This window comes from Poecilia reticulata, chromosome 20, assembly GCF_904066995.2.
Source record: "Poecilia reticulata chromosome 20, P_reticulata-male-v2, whole genome shotgun sequence".
NCBI lineage: Eukaryota > Metazoa > Chordata > Actinopteri > Cyprinodontiformes > Poeciliidae > Poecilia > Poecilia reticulata.
In genome coordinates, this window is record NC_088849.1 from 13650710 (window position 1) to 13675083 (window position 24374).

Sequence of the window (24374 nt, forward strand, 5' to 3'; positions counted from 1 at the left end):
TAACACTAAAAGCTGTTAAACGGCAAGAAGCTCAGATTGCCTTGGCTAACACTTGAGACTATTTTGGTTCATTAGGATGGAGGGCATATTTAAAGAGCATGCATCTTTTGAGGCCAATGTGAGCCAGTCAGCTTGAGTGTTTCAAGCTGAGCTGGCCAGGTACCAAACCATTGCCCCCCATAGCTAAGCGAGAAGTAAACTGTCACCTCCTTACTATTAAAAGAAGCCCCCTAAGAAAGAAGAAGGTAGGGAGGCAGAGCAAAGTGTCCAAACAAACAGAAACAGAGCGTTTCTGTTGCTTGTTATTGTACCAAGCACCAATAACTCTGAGGTCAAGCTTTTTTTTTTAAAGCCAAAGAAAGACCTCACAATTATTAGCCTTGAATAGGTGACAGCATAAGCTAGGTCTTCAACAAGGCTACTCCTGTATTTAATGCAGAGCAGGTGTGATGTGTTATTTGTTTAGCAAGGCCATAATAGTGTTTACCTATGCACTACACAGAGTAAATTAAGAACACAGACACAAAGACAGGCCCCTTAACATACACAGACACAGCTGAAGCTATCTTTGGCCTCACACTGTACTGAATGTGCTTGGCAAGCAGACTGATGAAAAGTAACTGCAGGAGACGAACTCATTATAGACACTGATTCAAACATAAAAGCGAGGTGAGACTTTTCTCCAAGAATAACTTAATCTGACTCCCCCAAAAACCTCTACGTGCACACGTATTTTTTTTTTGTTTGTTTTAGTTTTTTTTTAACACTTCTCAAAAGAAGGTGTTTTTGAAGATCAAATAATGACTAAATAGGTTTTTGAAGTCAGATAACTGGCTGATGAAGGACCTATCGAGAAAGCTCTGACAGTTCTGATGTTCATTGTCAATAGGCTGAATTCTTAATTCACTTACATAAAAACTAAAATTATTTCCATGTTGATTATTAACACGCATGCATAGACTCCTCCGCACATGCAATCACATCCAAATACAGATGAACACAATGCCCTCGTGCTGTACCCCCACGCATAAAGACGCAAACCGAAAAGAGAGCTTAGCTGCAAAGTAGAGCCCCGGGGGCTGGTCTGCTGATTAATGAGGGGAAGAAGCCAAGGAGAGGAGGATGAAACTGAAGTGTTAATGGATCTATGATAGATTCCTCCAGACCCGTTGTTTGGTAGGCGAATCCCCGGAGTATCTGAACGTTGTAGCACCACAGTAAAACTCTGCAAAGCCAAAGCCCAGACTGGAGGTAAAATATGTTGATCAGCCAGAACACCTTTATTCTCCAGAATTATATTATACACTTCATATCACTGAGAGAGGAAATGAGTTCACTGCCAGAGAACAGTAAGATTCGCCTGAATGTTTTTTTCCCCTTCTTTTTTCCATCCACACGATAAAGATTTAGCTCCAAAACAAATCTACTAAAACAAGATTAACTCTGTAGCACAGCGCTGAGAGACCTACACTTGGAAAGCCAACTTTCTGATAACACAGTGAAGGCAGCTGGAGAGATTCTGCATGAACAGCCAATTTGTTCATGACTGCAGGCAGGAGAGGAAAAAGCTCAATGAGGTGGGATGACAGTATTATGATGGTCTTAAATATAAATAGTCTCTTCCGAAAAGTACTTACTACCTTGAGAAAAAAAAATGCGGTAAAACTCGGGCGCTGAACGGGGGATTTGTTCTGTTGGGAAGTTCTGTGGTTTCCGGATTGCAGTGGGGTCCGCTCAACTGTGACAAGGACAGAAAGAAACTCGCACACCTCGACAAACTGTCAAAATAAAGTGATAGGTTGCCATCCTAGACAGTTATTTTTTGTATGCATTTTATACAAACCAAACGGGACAAGAATTAGCTAAAGTCAAATGATTAGGAGGAGTGTGTGTATAGGACATATTGTATGGTTTGCTTAGCTGACACTGATCAATGTAAGAGAGAAAAAAAAATTCACTTTTAAAGTATGTAGGTACACATACTGTCATATATTATAGCGATATACGACATATTACAGTCCCTAATCAAACCATAATGTCTATGAGTGACACAGAACCAAATGTTCTTATAGTCGCTATTGCTACATTAAGGAAAACCCTTTTAAATTAAAGGTTATCGATGGGAAACGTCTGCAAGGTGAGTACAAATGAACTCAGAAATGACAGGAAACATCGACTGGCTCTTTTTCAAACCCAAAAAAGTCTGGTAAAGAAATTAAATGTACAAAAATTTTAAGAGTTGCATTGATCTTCACCGCTGAATATTTGTGTGCTTATTTTTCAACAGGATGATTCATTGGGTTAGCCATTGATGTTACCAAAGTCGCGGAATTGACCGTATCTCCATTACTCAACTCTTGATAATTCCTGTCACAAATTAGCAAAACACGATAAAAAACAGACATCCTTTTCAATTTAGAGATGTTCCCCTCTCAGCCATTCACACATTCAACTCAGTGCCACATTGGAGTGTGTTGATATAAAGGAAGGTATCACGGTGTGTGAGAAGGGTGACGGCATTGTTTGCTTTAGTGCTGCGTATTCTGTAGCATCCCTCACTTCACACATACAAGCCAACTCGTCTCTTTGATTCTCTCCACTTGTTGGCTAAACTAAAGCCTTTAATTTAATTTAAATACTTCTCTTGACACCAAGACTTAACGAAACGGACTGAAAATATATTTATATGACAAAGAATATGCATTGCATCCCTTTCAATCCTGAAACAAAAATCCTTAGTAGATGATTACAAAATTATAAATCTGCACCTAAGCATTACCTGGACAATATAGACATTTAAAACAAGCTATTCAAAGTTCATAAATGAGGTCACTAGAAGTTTTGAGGACACAACTGAGAAGTGGCATCATATAATAACTCACAAATGTCAAGGAAACAGAAAGCCTCAGGCTGAATATTTCCTTGAATCCCCAGAGATGCAACTACAACATTTGAAGAAGATTGAATGAGCAGTTGAGGGGAAAAAAGCTCAGAGCAATGTTGTGACTGCAGCCATTTAAGGTCAGTGGATTGTCAGTCTGCATGTTTCTGTGTTAACTATATCCAGGTACCATGGCTGTGAAGGATGGGTCCGCTAAAAGCTCAATGTAAAATGGCTCCTAGATGATGATTCACCAAGACTATAAATATTCAAGAAATCTTATTTAATTTGGTGACAACATTCAAAAGACAGACTGCCAATAACTGAGGCAAAAACAACACAAATTGCAAGAAAAGTTGCTGTTATGACCTTCCGGTATTTTATTACCGTGAATAACTATCAGTTAGCTTTAAGACATTGTGAACCGCCACTCCCATTTATCCATGTTTTCTATTTTCTATAATTAGCAACAGCATGAATCACTGACAGAAAATATTTAAGCGCAGTCTAAGCACAGATTTATTCATGAAAGCGACCAAATAATAGAGCCACATTTTTCACCATGAATAATGACTGTTGGGCTGTTGTTCCCATATCCTGCTGGAGATGCATTTCATCAGAGCCAATAAGTCTCGGTGATTTGTCTTGAGGTCTTTGTCTGATGGAAGAAATTGATGAAAACCAAAGAAAATGACCACGCAATTTATAGCCCTGCATATGTGTGAATTAATGCCCCGAAACACAAGAACATCCATCAAAAGAAGGAGGAGCTTAAAGTGCACCCACAAGGCACAAGCAAGGTAATAAACAAATGATGGCACATTAACATTTTTCGACCTGCTTCAAGTTGAGCCTCTGTTTACTAGCTACAAAGAAAGGGAAGAAACAAATTTAGGACGCGAGTGATTTATTTTTTTTTTTTTCAATCAATTCAATCCGTTTTCATCCTGTTCATCAGCTGTTTGGACGTCTCATTTGCAGAAACTCTGACACTTTGTGTTTCTGTCAGCTTTAAAACTGAATGTTCGGTTCTTGAAACGGGATGAATGAAAATCTGCTGACAATCACTTCTCGACAGTCTGTCATTGTTAACAGTGAGTGCATGGAAGTGGTAAGATAATATCTTAAATGCCTGTGCCACCTCTAACAATAGAGACACTGTTTTCTAACTCTCCATCTGCTTTATCCTGCTCGTCAGCCAGCAAGGTAGAAAATAGCCACATAACACTACAGAGCTTACGCTCCATTTAAAGACCACTGGTTGCAAAACTGAAAAATGCAAGTAACAAGAACTTGGAATAGAAAATGACATGAAATAGTTGAAAGGTACAAGTGGGTATAGTTTTTAAGAGACAAATGACTGTAGAGAACAGAACTGAGACCAGAAATGTGGTAAATTTCCATACACAAACACCTGCTTTCTGACTTCATTGTAATGGGTTGTAAGCTACAATCTAAGTTTTAGCCAGTTGCCAGTATGCAAAGATTATATATTTGCTAAACTGTCAAACCACAGCTGTGAAAAAGTCCATTTAACAACCAGAGTAAATGAGTTAATCCAAATGCTGCCGAGAACTCCCAGTCAGCTGGCTGAAAATAGTCCCTTTCCTGTGCTCAAAAGAATGATACATTTTTCTACTAGTACGTATTTCACAGTTATATTATTATAAAAGTAACAATCTTTTATCAGCACACTCGGCAAGCTAAGAATAATATTTTGGTTGTACAGTTGACTCCAGGCTGGCTACATGAGCAGATCACTTAACTAAATTAGGTCATTGATATAACTTTGGTATATGTCAAAATATGTATGCTTTTTATAGCTCTCATCTGATCTATAAAAAGCAGAAGAGAAAAAGAAAAAAAAATCAAGTGAACATTCAGCTGGATAAGAACTTTTAAAACTGCTGCTGAGTTTAGCAGCCGTTTAATCTCCTTCAAAAGACTTTATATCTGAGGGGTGCTGGATATTTTGCATTTTTTTGTAACTTTGCAATATTTGGTTGATTAGTATGTGACTTTTTTGGGTATGAAAGGAGCCACCTGCTGTCGGATGTTTAACACTGGCAATGTCTTAGTTCTTAGCATCACAGGGGGTTCATTTTATGCCTACTAAAACAAAATTTATTGCAGTTTCTGCGTTCCTCTTATCTTCTGAAATAAATAAAGTTGGTTACATGCTTCAGCTAAATATCTACCAGCAAAAAGTCACTTATGGTTATTCTGGTCTGATCAAGAATCCTAATCTGTCAAATTTCATAAAAATCAACAGCCCAAAATAGGAATCCAAACCAAAATGAAGTAAATTGGGTGTAAAACTGTTTTCACATAATAGTATATAATTAATAAACTGTAAGATTTGAGCCGATTAAGTCCAAAACAGGTGCAAATACCTAATTACAAATAATAATTTGGATACAAAGTGGTTTGCTAATACTTTTGAAGTAAAAAAAAAATGGCAGTACACTTTACATAACCGTCAAATAAGTTGTTTTACTATTCAAAACTAAAGAATATATATATTGTTTCCAATTTTAGAAGTGCAAAATACTTCCGTGAGAAGCTAAAAAGTAATTATATGAGGAAGATGTTAAGTCAGTTCTTTGCTTAACGATTGCATAATAATCTTCTTAACTTTAAATTGAACTGTAGCTCATCTGTACATTTACAACCTTCATTTCCTCCCTGACAAAATGAACATGGAAATACTCATTGATTAATCAATACCCATCCTTCGTCTTATGGGTAAACATTCATGATTAAGTGTGCAGCCATAACGCGAGAACAGCACATTCAGGTATCAACATAATTGGAAGCAGTTATTGCTTACAGTCCTCTGGACCGTATTTGCATGAAACGCTTCTTAACTTGTGTTTTCTCAGTGCCTGAAATCCTCTCTCCTATTATGTCATAATGTAACAAACACTGTTTAAAATCTAATATTCTGCAGCTGTTGTTTTTTTTAATAACAAAGAGCTATTTGGAACAAACTGTACTGCTTGCTTGCATATTATTGTGAAAGGGCTTCCTCATAAAAAAGTAATTTTTAAAACCTTAAATCTCTCAAAAGTCTACAGACAGAACTGCGAGATGTGAAAAGATGAATAACTTGAATTAGTCTGGATCCCTGCTTATTGGTTTGCTGATTATTAATTTGCAAACACATGCTTATATTTTCACTCTTCCTCCTCCAACACCAGTTCTGATGTTTTTGTAGCTCCTGCATTTTATGGCTGTTTGGCCAATAAGCTCTCAAAAACGTTCTTGCTATTGTGACTTGTTTTAATATTTTACTATACACACTATATGGGGGTTTTTTTAATACACAAGTAATGCCAATGCTTTTTGTGCCAGCTAAGTGAAGTGAGAGCTAAACCAAAGAAGTAGCACATGATTCTCTATTTGAATATCCCAGTAGAAAATCAGAATTTATTACATCAGATTGCAATATATTTTCAGTAAAATTAGTAAAACGTATCGTCAGACTTATGACACAAAAATAAAAAAGGAAAGCAATGGTGCTGAAACCACTTTCAAGAATTGTAAAATTACTATGTACTATGATTACTATGATTTGGATCTCAATGAATTAGAATATCATTAAAAAGTTTATTTCACTAACTCAATTAAAAAACTGACTCATTGATTCGTTACAGACAGAATACAAGGACACAATTCAAGTGTTTATTTCTATTAGTTTAGATGTTCAGCATAAAATTAGAATATCACGTCAGCTCTAAAAGAAAACAATGTAATACAGAAATGTGACATGATGGCCATTGTTTTAGCCTACACATTCATGGGCAGGATTCACATTGTATAAAAGATGGCAATGCTGATTTTAGACTTGACTGTGAAAACCTCACACTAGACCTGATGCAACTTGGATATTGTGCCTCTCCACTCTCCAGACTGTGGGACCTACATTTTCAAGTGAAATGCAAAAATCTACTTTAATCTGAAAAGAGGACTTTGGATCAGTGAACCTCCGTCCTTTTTCTCCCCAGTCCAGGTAAGACGCATCAGATCTCGTTCAACAATGACTTAACGGTTACAAGCCAAGTCAGACAGTGAGTGGGATCCACGCCTTCTGAGTCTCTATAAAAAACTTTAATAAGATTTGGTCCTCCCTTTTGGTTGGGGAGCTTTTGGTATCATGCCATTTCCTTCTACTCTCTGACTTGAAAGGTCATTCTTTAGCGTTGACCTTTTGCTGTTTACGTCCTTCTGAAAGTTTCAATGACCGTGGTCAAGACAACTGTCAAGCTTTTCCAATTAAAGAGGTTGGTTATTAGCTGTAAACTGTAAACATAAAAAATAAACACCTTGAAAATATAAATGTGTAATGAATCCTTAGTAGTAGTTTTTTTTGTTTACTGAATTACCAAAATAGATTAACTTTTCAAACATTTTCAAATGTATTGATATGCAGCAGTACATATGAGCTCTTTACCTCGATATTTAATAATATGAAAAACTACCTGTAATTAGAGTAAATTGCTGAGCTACTGGATCTTAGGGTAAAGTATCAAATGATATTTTTTGTTGACTTCCACCATTTGTGCTGAACTATTTGTGACAAAGTAAGTATCCACAGGACAACTAATGCCCAGTGGAACTCTTATTTGAAGTCAAACTCTTATTAATCGCATAGTCCTTTATGTTCAGGTATCATAAAGTCTCTGTAAGAGCGCAGAATTGCATTTAAACTGTCAAGTTGGTTAATATGATTTTTCTGTCTGGCCTCAGTATCGAACCGCCCCACCCAACCCTGTCAGAGGTCAAACCCCTTGCTGTTCTCATTTCTTCCTCCAGCTCTTAAAGCGAAATCGGAAGCACATAAAATCAGTACTAGGTCATAGCTTCTCACAAGCTAAAATTCTCAACTCTTTCTCTGTTGCACAAATTTGGCAACTCTGACACCACATAGCGCCACTATTTAAAAAAAAAAAAAATCAAAATTTACCTGCAGAAAAAGTTTCTTTAAATATGCCTGCCGCTGCTGAGTTTAACGTCTGCATTTGGTCTACCAGTGTACAGTTTCAGTTGCTAAAAATTAAGCATCCTCACGACTACATTGTATTCGTTTCTGTAATTGTCCCAGTTTGCTGATGAGTTACATCTCTCGAGAGTGAGGTCAACGTGTTCAGATTTCTCGTGTTCTTTAAACTATCACTCACCTTCCATTGAGCCAGTATCTAGTCTCCGGTGCTATTAACGAGACAAACCACCACCAAGAATTAAGGAACCAACAGCAAACCAGCAGTGGCCAAAATTGACCGATTTTGGTAAAGCTGGAAGAAAAGCTGGGCAGAAGATCAGAAAATATTCAACAGCTGACCTTTTCCGTTTACCGCAGTGATCCTAAGCCTGAGAAACATGTACCTGCTCAGAGACTGAAACACACACTCAAAGGTCACGTTATTCAGACTTTCAGGAGGCGCCCCATACCACTGATAAGCATCCGGGTTTTTTTTTTCCCTTTTCTTTTTTGCACTGATAGAACAGGAGCTTGCACTGACCACAGCAACATCACATCTACTGCTGTTTCCGAGGCATTTTCTGTTTTCTTTTTTGCTCTGCTGAGAGACACTTCTGTTTTTGGCTCTTGCGAGCGTTCAGTCTGTCTTCATGCAGAAAGAAAAATATTACCGTATGTTGGAACGCAACAGGGTTAAAATTAATTGAAAATCCACAGTGTTTTTTTTGGCAGCAGATTGTTTACTTGTTTGTTGTGTGTACGTGTGATGTGTGTGCCAGTCCTTCAGTGTTGAACCGAGCCAATTTGTGTGTGCGTGCGTGTGCGCGTGTCAGGGGAAATAGCCTGTTGGGGTTATAGAGGGTGCAGCGTGGGGTGATGAATAGGATGCTTTTGTGCTCGCTCCCGCAGCTGTCTACAAACCATGGAAGGGGAGAAAGGTGAGAAAGAAAGGGGGGTAAGGTTAGGTAGATAGCCAGGTAAAATAGAAAAGGAAGAAAGATAAAAAGAGAAGAGAGATGAGAGTGACACTGCTACGTGTGTGTGAGACAGGGGGGAGGAGAGAGGTGACAGAGAAGGTTTAGAGTCGAGAAGGAAGGAGGTGAGAATGTGAGAAAGAAAAGAAAGCACTTGTGCATTCTAGAACACAGCAGCCTCTTCAGTCACACAAAGAAAGAGACAAATAATCTGGCTAATATAGGAAATCATTTGACATTCAAGTCACTGGGAAAAAAATAAAACAAACATACCAGAACAAAGAGAATCAGAGAAAGAAGGTGCCCCAATTTGTAATTGTGATAACCGTCCCGAACACAGAACTGATCCCATGACCTAAACCTTCACACATGATGGGGTTTGGGAATGAGCCCAGTCACGGCGAACGACGACGCAATAGGTTCAGGCCAAAACTGTTTGTGTTGCTTTGGCCACTTTAATGCATTCTGCATAAGGAGAAACTAGTCAACTGTACTACATTTTATTAAAAATAATGTATAATTCATTTTTAAATGGCACAGCGTCACATTTGAAACCTGAAGTGGGAGCAGCTGAAGGTCAAGTGAGATCCAAAGTTCTGATTTGAGGGACCTTAAGAGCCCTCATCAGATCATATGCTGATGATCTTCAGTAAATGTTCGTATTTACACATATAAAAAAAAAACACACTTGAAAATGGTCACTCTGCGTTACTGGCGAAGAGCAATTATAAGAATTTGTTAAATAAAGAGAGCATATTTGAGTTTTGTAAAGGTTCCTGCTGAAGTAAGAAATAAAGGAAGCAATGATCTAGCAACAGGCGTTTGGTCTGTTTCTTTGCTGTTTCACAAAGGTTGAACACGCCGTTTAATTACTGCTTTATCCATGGATTTTGGCAAGTGCTGCATGATGTGCACTTTGCAACGACAGCACAATCTGCAGATATTGCAGTGATGATATCCTCTGAAATAAATCAACATGCTCATCTCTCTTTCATCTGTGATTCCAAGACTCCCTACGACCTTTAGCATCTTGGTTCAGTCGGTTGGAAGCATTAACTGCAGTGGGACGGCACCCAACAGGCCGGATGATACATCGGCGTGCAATACAGAAACTCACAACATTTGGAATATATTAGTCATAAAACAGTCCCTTGAAATATTAATACTGCGGGCAATAACATTACAACAATGACAAATTCACAATATGTTGAGCAGTCCACTAAGGCATGTAGCCATTTTCTCAGTGTCCTTCATGACTTGAGAAAACAAGATCAAGAATTCAATATAGGAAGACCAAATACTGAACAACGTCCAGATATTTTCCAGCCTCCACCCAGGAGCAGTCATTACGTAACTGTATTACTGAGCAGAGACAATGTCACACTGTATGTGTGAAAGAGATGATCTCATAAAGCAGAATTTACTACTATTTTAAACAAAGACAACATGTTTGCAGAGTTGACATTTTGAACTGCCTTAACATCTCCTATTAAACAATTAGCATGATTAACACCGTCAGAATCACTAATTGAACACAGCAGCTTGTGTTTTTCTCAACGTGTATTCAGTTGAAAATATAAACCCTTACAGAAGCCTTTTAGACTCTTATTATTCAGAGCTGTCATGTTAACATCATTAAATCTAGGGAGGCTTTTGATGATATCTTTCTTACCTGATTATTCAAACCCTGAAAACTGAGGCAGAAAATGGAGGAAAACTGGGAAAGTAATAAATGGAGAATAAGTAAAATAACAAGCAGGCGCCAAAATCCCACTCTGTTGTAGCGGACATAATGAATAAAACCAGCATGCTTTGGTGAAGAAGGGGAAAAAGTTTCCTTTTAAATAGCTTCCTACACCTTTTCTGCTTCTTTTGAAATACTTTGCTATCACTAAAAATGGATGACTTTGACTTTTCTTCTCATTGTAACAATTTCCCTCACATATTGTCGCCGAGGGGATAATCCGATATAATCTGCCAACACTACCAGAACATAACAGTTCTCACTGTTTCACGAAAATTCTCCCAAGACGCATCGCACCCAGGACGTGCACTGCTTGAAACGCCTGCCTTTCCTGCAGCCGTTTCAGCTGTAGACCAGAACCAACAGAGAAACTGTTTTTACCCATCAGCCATCACCACGCTCAATGTTGCCAAGTGGTCGAATCGACCTTGCCTATTTTTATATCCGTTTTATCAAGGAATAAGTACAATGTAAGTAATTATTTATAGACTTTTTTTTTAGCCATTGTTTTTATCTGAAGAATTGCACCCAAATTTTGTTGTACAATGTTTCATTTTTACAGTGAAGATAATGTCCAGCGGTTTAGCGTGGCCTCATAGCTCCTCAGTATAATCCATTCAGTGATTTTTGAAATCCTGTCAGTCAGGATGGAAACGGCTCAGTTCTAATCAGCTGATTTCTTGGTAAACCTGCGACAAAATTTGCTTTCTTGTCTTACTTATTTTGAACAGGGGATCCATGTCACAGCATTACTTGTTGCCATGGAAACCAGAAGTCAGATTTTTAATAAAATGTTCCAATCAACCTAAACAAAATTAAAGCTCATATTTTAAATTATTTTACTGGAGTTGACATGGGCGGCATTTTGCATTTCTCCTCATGGGATTGTTTTGGGCTTTTTTCACTACTTTAATTAATTAATGTTTAAAAATGACAAACAGAGAAAGGGAAGTGATGATGGCAAATTTTAATACCCCCCCCCCTGCTCCTCATTTGTTAGGTGTCAAGCTAAATTTTGGAGCCAAAAATGAGTCAAAAACAAGCGCTCAACTAAAACTCGGTTATGTTTCAAAAGGCTTTATAAAACTCAACAGAATAGTTGAATAAATGATCAGTTGCAAACTCTCCTGCGTTTCTTTCATGAGTAAATGTCTTTTTTAATACAACACTTTTCTTTTTTTTTTGTAATGCCATCTGCAGATTTTTCTGGGAAGACACCAAGTTGATCTCTGCTGTTCCTGTTAACAGCCACTAAAATACATCGAGAACAGAAGATCAACAGGCTAAAAACACTTTGCTTTCTTCCTAAGCAGCTCTCTTACGTCGCAGACATGAATTTTTATTATCCGAGGACTCCGAAGCTGCTCAGAGTCGCCCATGGCCTCTGATTGTCAGGACATGGTGTGAGTCACAGCATTCATAAAGCTTTGATATTTACATCGCATGGCCTTTATCTGCTGCTGAAAAAGGCAGTCAAAACAAGCTGACTGACTTGTTGGTGGAAGTTATCTGACAGCGCAAATCTGTTAGGATCTCAAAGCTTTTTATTGGGATTTCTTTTTTTTTTTAGGTCTAATTAAAGATTATGCTTATTGTTCTTCATATGAAGAACATTATGAGGTTCTTCATATACAAGCTCCGCTTTTAAAAAAAAATTTATATTGACAGTCTCAAGAAAAACAGCAAAGAAGTCGTCACATCTCCGTGTGTGTTGCTATATTTGAAAGTATAAATTAAACCTTCTGGTCTGAATCTCTGCATATAGCATATGAGGAACAGGATGACTCACTTCACACCCTTGAACATCACTGAGCTGTGAAATTAACAACAAAAAAACCCTGCATAATTAAGAAAAATATGATGAATTTAAAAGCAATGCTTAGATTTACATTGGAAATAAACTCCAAAACAAGTGTGTTTGCTTATTTTCCTTTAAGCCTGTTGTGAATCATCTCCCACACCACATTTTATTCTAGTAATCCCATATCTACAAGTGCCACACATGAAGATTTTCATATATCCAATTTAACACCTTAATTTTATATAATATTTTCCCCCCACGGAGACAAAAAGGCTGCACACCAATTTCAGCGCACAGACGCCTAAAACTACCCAGTTATCACTTGATTTTGTCGGAATCAGAATGTTAATCATGCTGGAATAACTAACCCTACCGTGTAAAGATAAATCCTTTCAGCCTGCCCACACTGGGGTCTTTCGAGGCTATCGCAGCATGACTTTTTCTATGATGAAACAGCAGCAAGCGGTGGAGGGGCTGAAGGGAGTGGGCGATCAGGACACAAACAGTTTTTTATTTTTTTTCCTTCAGCAAACAGCAGGGATGAGATGCAGAGCTGGCAGCGATATGGCATCCACACCTCAAGCACAGCCAACACGGCTCCTCGCTCGCCTTGGAAAGTCATAGGCCATCCACGGTTAAAATAGCTTATGCAAAAAAGCAAATAAACTGACTCGAGTGGATCCAAGCTGGTTCGCACGTTGACAACTAGACTCTTTGTGTGTTTGTGGGCTGCTATGAGAGCGTTTAGGAAAAAAAAGAAAAATCCGCAAAATTACAGTATTAATTTGCATATGTTTCTATTTTAAACAGAAAAATATTCCCTCTACTTCTAATATTCTGGTTCTAATTGTTACCATGAGTTTCCCATATAGTATCAGGAAAATATAGAAGCATACACTAAATTCATGGGGTGTTGTTCAAATACTCATTGCACAAAAAGTAACATATCTTCTTGTAAATAGAGTGATGCAAGTATACAAAACAATTATTAACTGAATAGTCAGGCTATCTGCTCAAGTTGCTTCTTCCGTCCTATACTTTTACAGGTTTGTCATCAAAAGCGAGGGGTGCCGCACATTTTGGTTTTGAGCTACAAGAAGGTCTTTGCTTTTCAAATCAAAACAAATTAGTCTATTTTGTATGAGAAGAAAAAAGTTTAGAGGGATGTCTTTCAGTCAGATGAGCTACATTGCACAGCAGGCTTGAGAAGTTGTTTTTATTATTAATGGGAGAAAAATGGTGGAACCTCTGGCACTATCTCATTAAAAAAAAAAGACTTAAAAGAATGGTTTCAGAATCAGAATTTCTCCTAAATGTTTAGCAGCTCTGAGACGATAGCTGGAAATACATTTGTGAAAAAGCCCAAATGTAGCATTAAAAAATGATAGCATTACAAATTCTTTTTAAAAACGTTTTCACTCTTATTCCAACGTAATCTTTAATGAGTTGAGAAACAAACAGATTCCAGAGAAGACAATATATGAAAACCAAAGAGCAGCAACAAGTTGGTTGCAAAAGTGTGTACACCATTCAAATTGTACTTTGTTGAACCACCTTTAAGCTCAATTTCCACATTCAGATTTCTTTGGTAGGAGTCTGTGAGCACCCCTCATCCGGACTTCGAAATATTTACCTACTATGCCTTGAAAACATTTTTCAATTCTATCATATTGTGAGGACATGCTTTATGCACAGCCTCTCTCATTCGCCCTAAAGATCTTCTGGCTTGACCAGTCCAACACTTTGTACATGAGACCTAAAGGTTTTTGGTCAAAACTGACTTATTTAGAATGGTTCACAATCTAATTTGACTCGATTAACAATCTAGCTCCTGATCAGAGAAAGTGCTCCCAGAGCTTGATGCTGCCACCTCCGTATTTCATCATGGGCATGGCATTTTTCAGCTGTTGCACAGCTTTTGTTTTATCAGACATAGTTGTTTTCATCATTCCTACCATCTCTTTTGCATGTTGCCAGAACCTGGCATCTTTTTATTTTTTATTTTTTTACAGGGGTGTGTAATCTTTTTGTATCTACTGCCTTCATGTAATTTCTTCAACATAGATTAGAGGTTTCTCTTTGTTAACAATGATTACTCTAAGTTAGCCTCGGAAGCTGCTACCAAAGTGAAAATATTGTTGATGGAGTCAGGTGATGGTGTGAGAGCGAAGACATCATTAGCCCCCGCCATCACACTTCATCAGAGGAGAGGAAGTGTGACCGCTCTGCAGGCATAATGAGCTGGAAGTATGAACAAAAGCAGATGGCTTTATGAGTCAGACAATGGGGTGCTTGTGACTGAACGTATATCATTCATTTCAATTTAGGCATTTAGGCCTTTTTTTTTTTTTTTCCCTCTCTCTTCCTTGCTGGATGTCAGTGTAAGTCCATTGGCGCTGATGAGCTGCTATCACTCTGAATCAGGCACTCTCTCAATGCTGAGATTAATTCTTTGATGCAGAAAGTGTACAGTTAAAACTGTGAAGACTGTGTAGTTTTTTTTTTTTTGGATATAATAAGTTTGACTTTCTCCGGCAAAATAAAAGTTCTAAACAGCAAAAGCTGTAAACAAATGCTTTTTTACAACCACATGACAGCAGCTGTCAGTCATTTCCACAGGTTTCACTGCATGTCTTTGTTGACAAAGCAGCACCCAAAGAAACTTATCTGCTCCGTTGGAAGAGCCCACACCAGGACGGGCTGCTATGGAGCAATTAAGACCCGTTTCTTAATCCAGCTGCCCTTGAGTGCCAACAAATGGAGCTGCTCTCCCTCCACCTCCTTCTCCGCCCGCGGTAGACAGCAAGTGCAACAGTGGCTACTCACCCCCAGTTTCTTACTCCGTATCCTCACGTACCCCTGCTTCACTATGTCGTTGAAGTTGGAAGCCATGGTGAGGGGAAGCGGGTCGCTTCCTATCCGAAAGATGCGGTGAAAAATAAACGGCGTCGTGTATGTTGGGGGTTTTTTTTCTCGGTGGCGAAAGCTTTAACTTGAGGCTACGTCCGTCTGACATCCAACAGGAGGAGAGCAAGCGGTGCGAGCAACCTGCTCCAGTGTCAGCTAGCGCTCAGGCTGGCCGGGCTCAGCGGAGCGATCCATCCGGGAGAGGAGGGAGATACCATTCGTCAGCTGATTCACTGAAGCCGGGGAGAGGTGGGAGGCAGAGGCGCTTCCTGGACCACACCATCCCGGGAGAACGAAGGGGGTGGAGGGGGTGGGGGAGGAGGATAGCTGTCGAGGATAACCTGGTTCTGCTATTCTGTTCTGGTTTGAGAAAGACAGACAGACATATAGATGGATGTTTTCATTATTAGCCCTTTGTTTAAAAAAAAATCAACAAAGTAACAAATAGGTAAGTCAACTTAAAACTTCCAAGAACAGGAGTGGACAGGGGGTTTCTAAGTGCTGTCTGGGGAGCATTTACAGTCTTCAGGGGGATCTTATGTGGCCAACTAGTACAAACAGTAAGACAGATTTCCAAGGAATTTGTCTTGAACAAATCATCTTTTTTTCTTCTTTTCAATTTAATTTAAATACAGTCGTGAACATTCATACTCCAGAGCAGTTTAAGAAAATCACAGTGAAAATAGTTTAGCATTTTTAATTTAAACAAAAAGAAAATGCATGGCTTACAAGTAGCTACTTTTAACTTGAGGATTTTGGCCAATGGGACAAAAGGTTTCTAAACCACTGGCCAAGGGCAATATTAAAAAGAATTTTAAAATGTTTAATCTACATTCAACAGTAGTTTAGGTTCTATGCAAATACTTAATAGTTACTATAGTATCTGAAAACCTGCTATATCTTTATGCTTCATTAACACATCTAAGCTTGAAACCCTTTGTGCTTGGAGGGACATAGACGTTCCACATCTGCAGGCAGACGTATGGAGATGGGCTCCAGGGAAGATCAGTTTCAAGGTTTTTTTTTGTTTGTTTTTTGTGTACACAAGTGATGGTTAATATAAATGATCCCAAATGTAGAAAGCTGTTCATGTGCTGTCTCCACCACTACAAAGAGGCAGAATATTTGTTGTTTCGGGGGGGATATTTATTGGCTTAGAGCCTGCGACCAGTCTCTAAATTTTGGCTTTCTTAATCTGAAAATTTTGGATTACTTAATAAATATGTACTTATTTCAGTCTGCCTTAACAGAGCCTTTACTTATACATCTCGCAGAGGCATATTATAGACAACACCCATGCTAAATAAGTCTGAAATATATATCTTCTACACAAAAAGAAGAGTTGACTGACAAAGACAAAAATTGAACATATTTAGCTTACACAGATGCTGCGTGACATCATTGACTCTTTAAAATACCTTTTCTTTTCACCATTTTAATGCAGAGTGAACTTTTTAAGTAAACTGTCTTGTGGTTTGTAACAAGATTAAGATCAACACAATATGATAAAAATCAAAACAGAAATAGATAGACATAATATTAACCTTCTTGCAAGGTCATCTCATTTCTGACACGTAAATCTTGAAGAGAATCTGTGGAGTTTTCTGGTGACAGTAGCACATTGAGGGGGTCCTAGACTGATGTCAAATGCTCTAAAAGTAATGTCAAAGGTCTGTCTCTCTGTACAAAATGTCAAAGTAGAAGGCTAGAGTACCAGTCTTAGTTATGTATGTATGTTTTCTGCTCAACTGCCAGTGATTGCTTAAATTATTGCAGCATAAAGGATATCAGTGAGATAGTTTCTCAAAAAATGTAATCGCAGGATAGCAACTGTGCCCAGTTTGATTTAAATAATAATTCAAGTCTTTTTAGAAATAGGTCTTTTTGCTGCCTTCAGCTTCTTTGATGTGAGAATTTTTCTGCTTTTCATCATCCTGCATGCTAATAATAATATCATATGGACTCTTAAGTGAATAGATAAGTAAGTAAAAAGATGACCTCATTCTTGGAAGGCATAAGTTGTGGATGAAATGTATCATACATTTTTCAAATAATATTACTTTTTCATTTTCATCTTTTAAACAGAAAGGGCTCCCGCTTTGGGCAGTATGCATGGTTAGTATGAGTGCCAGCATCTTTAATAGATATTGTAGCCTATAAATAATTTCTGCTGCCAAGTTTTTACTTTCACAAGTTTTGTTCTTTTTTTTGTGCATTCTAAGGCATGCAGAGTTGAGTTAAATGAATGGGATTTAAAACCTTAACATTATTGATTATAAGGTGCGTAAGGCTTTATTTTTCTTTAATGAGAGCCACTCTCTTTCAACCTTTGACATTTTTTTTTGTTAGTCTACCGACTGAAACATAACATACAGGTTAAACCGCTTTATCATCGCCAAGTTTTCCATGTGATTTAAATTCATCTGGATTGCGAATACTTTGCATAGCCTCATTTCTGTGTAAAGACAAACATGATGCTTCTGTTTTCTCAGTGTGTGCAAGAAGATTGAATCATGCCCACACAATTCTGAATCTGTGTTGCCACTGACTAAAGCTACACCACTGGACAGGACACATAAAAAAGACCAAAAAGCTGGCTAATGTGCAATATGGAGGTGTGTGCCTTTGTCTCCAGCAATGGGGATCAAATCCACAGGCGAAACCTACGTGGATCTCTCAGTGTGAGAGATTGCTCATTTTATCTGCTTGGTGAAATCATTTTGGTTTCAGCTAATTCAGTGATCAGTGACCCAATGTGCATAAATATTACAATAAGATGCTTGGATGGTGGTGTAGTTTTTGCATTTTTGCATTGCAGCAGTAAGGCCTTGGGTTTGCCAGGTTCTTTCTAAATGGAGTTTGCATGTTCTCTCCTTATTGTTGGGGTTTTATCACGCTTTCTTCTTCCCTCAGTTGAAAAACAAAATAATTCAGGCTTCCATGTCTTTATGAGTTATGTGTGTTTTGTTGTATGTTCTGTGTGTCTCTGTTTTGCCACAAAAACACAAACATTGACTGGTGACTCAGTGATAGCTGGATATATTCACTGGTAAATGCATTAAACATGGTTGAATGGGGGGGCTAATGTCTGTTTCTACCAGGGTGTTTCCTTCATCCAGAATTAAAAGATTCTGCCACCACAATAATGAATTACCGCAATCTCATTTTGTGAATGTTCAAAACAGTTTATGTCATGGCACTGTCTCAGTTCACTGAAGAAAAAAAAGATTCTTTGCCTGCCAACATATTTGATCAAGTACCTCTTCATTATTTATAGCACTCTGTAACTCCCCTGGAAGGATGTCACAGCCAGCAGATAAAAATATGTAACTTATTCAGCAGATAAAAATATGTAACTTATGTGTCACTTGCACCTGAACAAATATTGCTTATTGTGCATTTGGAGTCACTGTGGAGTTGGCACCTTTCTTACTGCTGAGAATGGGGAAGCTTTCTGTTAGACTGCACTGCGTTTATCCCCAAATCTGTGATTATTTCCTGAATTTTGATTGGTTGGCAGATGGCAGACAAAGGGGTTCAACCAGGCTAGCATTAATGCAAGAACCTCCACTGACAACAGTTAAGAAACCATCCCTTCTTCTTCAACAATAGGTTGGATGTAAATACTTTAAACAACCTGGTGGTTGGAACATTTCATTCCTTGCTTTGTTCTTTGCCATTTTGTTGCTACCTGTCTGAGCATGAATATTATCTCCGCATTTTTTTTTTTTTTGACAGATAGCACACAACTAAGTGAATACAATTTTAGCCCACCGCTCTACTTTGGCTTTGTTTTTCATCGTTAGCAGGCAGTTCTGAATTGATGTTGGCCAAAACTTTGAACAATGAAACTAATTGTGTGACGTAAGGATTGGCAAAGGAAATGTGAGTCAACCGTATTATACAAAGCATCCAACGACAGCCTTTATACAAAGATAGTGTGGCAGATAAAGTGGTAGTGAAAGCACAAAGCTATAATTCTGACTTGGTTGTGATTTGAAATGTTGAAGTTAATATTAGGTGACAGAAGACACAGGTGTATCGATTGGAAAGGCCACTGGTGTAATGTGAAATGCAACATAGAAGTGGCTTATGTAATAGAGTTAAGTATGCTGCACAAAGTACATAAATACAGTAAGGGCTTTTCTAATACAGATATTTTACAAAATTAAAAATGTATCTTTGTTTCCATCTTCTGTCCAAACTCAAATAAAAGCTAAAGAGGAAAAAGGATTTCTAATTCTAGTTCCTGAAGTGGAGATTGTTGTGACACTTCCACTGACATTTTGAAAATTCATCTTTGTTGATGAGCTTTAAGCCTTTAAGGTTGGAATCTTGGCATCATCCTAATCATTACGTCCCTCTGGCTGAGCGCAAAAGGGTGATATTACTTGGATTTAGAGGAAACTAGTTGTTAAAAATTAAAGACTACTACCTTAAACCTAAAACTTCCAGGGGTATGAATAACTATTCAATGTTGCAGTTGAAACCAGATATTTACACGCATCAAATAAAAAGACCTTTGTACATTTTTTTCCTCACTGTCTGAAGTAAAATGTGACCAAAGCTGTCATGTTTTAGGCCATGGTTAGTATCTGGAGTACAGTAGCTATAAGATCTAAGTGATAACTGAGGATTTTCAAATCCAGGACATCAAACTGACTTTTTGTTTGACACTTTTCTCTCAACAAAACAATGAAAACTCATTTTCATCTCACCCTGTCTTTTTATAATCAATTAAGTAAGTGCAGCTTCCTAGTAATTGTAATTTCTTGAACAGAAGGCAGTTTGACTTTTGAGGACCAAGGGAGGAAGTTTAATTGCCGTCTGTTGCAGCAAGTAGAGCAATCTATCCACAATTACTGTTTCCCTCACACTAATTCGTGTACTTTTTTTTTTTTCATTTTACTAAAATACAATCCCTCCTGCTGAGAGGAGGCTTTATCCAGTCTGCCCCTGACAGGTGCCACTTTGAGAAGCGTTATCCTGCCAAGTGTCAGCTTTTGAGACTGCAGGTAAATCTTACTTTCTCTCTCTCTCTCGCTTTCTGTTTTCGTGTTGGTGTTCATAATGTCACCATGGTGTAGAGAATAAACCTCTTTGAAACGAATGGCTTGACTTTGATCTTTTTCGCATCTCCCTGGACGTGTCCTCAAATATCAGACTTGTCAGCGTTGTTTTGTCTCCATAATCCTCTTTGTTCAACATGGCCCTGTTCCGTTCCTACTGCCTTGACATCCTCTCAGGAAGAAAACAAAGCTGACAGGAACCTCTTTTTTTCTTTTTTTGATCCATTTTTGCCAAATACCTAGTTCTGGCTATTGCCATTTGTCATCCCAGTTTTTAAGAAAAGCAATTACCTCCCAGAAAACAACACTAGCAACCAGTTTGGGCTCCTTTTGGACTCAGGTAAATTAGCTGAACTCTCCAAGTAGACTGACTACTTTGCTTCCCCACAGTCAGAACCAAACATGGAGAAGCAGCATTCAATTTTTATGCACCAGAAATCTGGAACAAGCTTCCAGAAAACTGCAAAACAGCCGAAACACTAACTTTTTTTTTTTTTTTTTAATCTAAAAATCCACTTTTAGAGTTGCCTTTAATTAATAACTGGAAGTGTATATTTGATTATGATTATTCTTGGTGATTTGTCTGTTGCATGTTTCATAACTAGCCATATGTGTTTACCATGTAGCTTTGAAACACTTTCTCCTGAAATGTGCTACACAAATCGACTAGACTTGACTTGACTTGACACATAAACCAACACATGGCCCTGACATGCATGAGTGCTTGCCAGTGGGGTCAGATGTGTTGAGACTCACTCAAGAGCAAGTAGACCTTCACCAAGGACACATGCAAAGCAGCCAATTTCTGCTGAGCTGTGGAAACCAATCCACGTCCAATATGGCAACTTATCAGCCCCGAATCTCATAATCTTTCCCATTTTTCACTCTCGTCTCACATCATGTATCAGTCCCTTCCTGTCTATGATGATTGATAGTGAGAAGCCATACCATCCATTAAAGAAGCAAGCATTCCTTTTAGAAAAAAAAAAACAAACAAAAAAAAAACCTGATCTGTTTATTCAGTCGCTACAGGGGCGAAGATGATTTTAATTGCCTGGTAAAATATTAAAATCCCTTTTGCATTAAATGCTTAGTTTGCCTGAGCGCTCCTTGGCTCATGAACACAAAAAGCTAAATAATTAACACTTTCTAAAAAGAAAAGCAAGGAAGGGAAAAAAAAGAGAGAGCAGAAGTGAGGGAGAAATTCGACTCTGTGTGCCAGGTAAGCATTTTTACATGTAGGCGATGAAAAGAAAATAGAGATCACACATTATGTTAATGTTCTGCTTTGGGTGCCTGTGCTCAAGCTTTTTACAGCAACTCGTATCAGCCTGATATGTTAATAGTCACAATGGGACTTGGGGTTGATTAAATGTCAATGCCTGGAGGAGGAAAACTTGAGTGGAGAAAGGCAAAACATTTCTTCAAATAGCAGAAATAGTTAGATCTGTGCAGTGCGGGTCCTTAGCCATGCAAGAATGATGCAGGTTACATGCGTGGTATGGAGTCTCATGGGATCAGGCTGCGATATGTTTGCCATTCACCCCCATTACACGTTAAAGTGGTTGGAGGGCTTCGCTGTCCTTCTGCAGAAGGTGAACCTTGAGAGTGGGTGAACCAAGAGGGTCCTTTACTTCAGTCAATGAATGAACAGAGTGTGTAAGCCTTCACAAGGGCTCCTCATATTACCAGATTAACACTCAGAAAAAGAACTAAGGGTCTGATTAAATTTGTAGCAGCATGTCATGTCTGCCTCTGTGAATTAATTTGCGAGATGATTTAGTAGATAGAGCTTCAGTTTTCAATTTCGTCCTGTCAGGGTTGAAATAAAGAACGCATTTACATTCAGAAATGATTTGGACCATTTTTCTGTCAATTTAATCAATTATTGAGCTTCTGGACCTGAACGCTTTTGACATTTTTTTTTCCTTTTCTGGCAGAGGGCACGCTTAGACAAGTTGCAAATAAAGCCAGAGGTAATTACTCATATAGTTAAAGAGACCGAGCTTGGTTTTGAATGGTCTAACATTGTGTAAAATATATACATGAACTCTGGTCAGTGTAAAGGGTTGTGTTATATAAAATAAAGGATTTTTTACTTTTTTCTTTACATGTAAAAAAGAATCTGTAGTGATGGAATTCTATCTGCTAGAGTTTCAAATGGTACAGATGCAAAAGGTTTGACAGGTGCATGTCGTTCAAAATACTTTTTTCAATATACCTCTTTTAATTTGTGCCACCATTTAATTGTTTTGTTTCCATTGTCTGCGCTAAAACAAACATTGATCACACAACTGTTTTAATGATGGATATGGGTGTTTAAAGACTGATTTCATGCAGCTGCACCTAGCATTACCAAGCAAGCAAGTTGTAGAGCTACATGATGCATGGCCAGTTTTTCTGTAAAGTCACATGACAGTCATTCTTGAAAGTTGCTGAGGACCCAAATATACTGCTTAGTTTTTCTAAGAAACTCAATTCGCTCTATGTGTCTAAATTATCCTGTTAAGGACTGCAGGATGATAGGAACCAACTTTTGTCGTAAAATGAACATTTCTAAATCAATTTAAGCATATATTGTGGAAGATTAATACTTCTTATGTTTTTAGATGATTTTGTAATCACAACGTTGTGTAATTATGATCTAGCTGAAGCTACAGTGTCAGACAAAAAGTAAGATAAAAGGTATCAAATTGACATCTTCTCCAACCAGCCCTCCACCATGATACTGCAACCTTTGGGAACAGCTAAAAAATGACTTTCACTTATTGAGCAATGGCCACATTGTTCCAGTATTTAAACTTTCATTACTGTCAAATAAACACAGCCATACATGTAGAGTTATATGGTTGATTTGATGCAAAATGTTGAAGTCCATCTTTTGAAATGAGCACATTAGTCTGACAAAAAAGCTAAACTCAGTGAGCTCAGCCGGACACATAGCAAGACAACGAAGACAAAAAAAAGGATAAACACAAACCAGAATGAAGTGTAGCGGAAAATAGAAAAAAATAGGAACCAGAGAGGCAAGATCACGTACAGAAACACAAAAGAGAAGTTGATCACTCTCAGGAAAGGAAAGGCTACACCTCCCGTTGGTATGACCCGGCCTTTGTCTCCTAAATTGGGGTCCATTCTGCGTCACAACAAGCCCTCTGGAGTCTTTGAGCGTGTTTTCCTTGCTGAACTCTACTAAGATTTTAACTGTGTGATTTTGTCAGATGAGGTTAAGATTGAACTTTCTGGAAAAAAAAAACAAGCCTAAAAACATAGGGGTTTTCAAAATGAAACAAAGGGTGAATAGGTGTAAATGCCAGACATAAAGGTATAGAAGAGGGTCTGAGAGGCTGTAGGTTTGTTTCTTGTTTCTGAGAACCTTGCTGGATCGCACTGTGTCACAAATAATTTGAAATGGCGCAGTTGTTAGAGCTGTTGCCTTGCAGAAAGAAGGTTCTGGGTTCGATTCCCAGCCCGGTCTTTCTGCATGGAGTTTGCATGTTCTCCCTGTGCATGTGTGGGTTTTCTCCAGGTACTCCGGTTTCCTCCCACAGTCCAAAAACATGACTGTCAGGTTAATTGGCCTCTCTAAATTGCCCCTAGGTGTGAATGTGTGTGTGCATGTTTGTGTGTCTATGTGTTGCCCTGTGACAGACTGGCGACCTGTCCAGGGTGAACCCCGCCTCTCGCTCGGAACGTTAGCTGGAGATAGGCACCAGCACCTCCTGACCCCATTAAGGGACAAGGGTGTAAAGAAAATGGATGGATGGGAAATGTAAATAAACATCTGATCGACTCAAAATGGTAAGCTGAACAAATGGCTGAATTAACCCATTTAATCCCTTTTTTTTTCTCAGACATGAAAATATTAAAATCATACGTCATTGATAGCCCTTTGAACTAATCAAGGGTAAGTAATTAAAAAAATTGTGGAAAAATTAAAAAGTGTGTTTTATGATCAGTCACAATTGTGACCGGTGGGATAATGTATGGTGCTGTCATTAAGATGAGCTAAAAGTG

At 38.2% G+C, this 24374-nt stretch overlaps 1 protein-coding gene across 2 annotated transcripts in view; it reads right to left on the bottom strand.

The window, feature by feature from the left end:
- dok6 (docking protein 6) overlaps positions 1-15573 on the bottom strand; it is a 61099-nt gene extending 45526 nt beyond the window's left edge. Inside the window, exon 1 of one of the 2 annotated variants that reach the window (XM_008438655.3) lies at positions 15208-15573. In XM_008438655.3, coding sequence (XP_008436877.1) covers positions 15208-15273 — 66 coding nt within the window. In that variant the 5' untranslated portion in view covers positions 15274-15573. The remainder of the gene's footprint in view (positions 1-15207) is intronic. The other variant, XM_008438654.3, reaches the window with a different exon arrangement.
- Positions 15574-24374: the final 8801 nt, after the last annotated feature.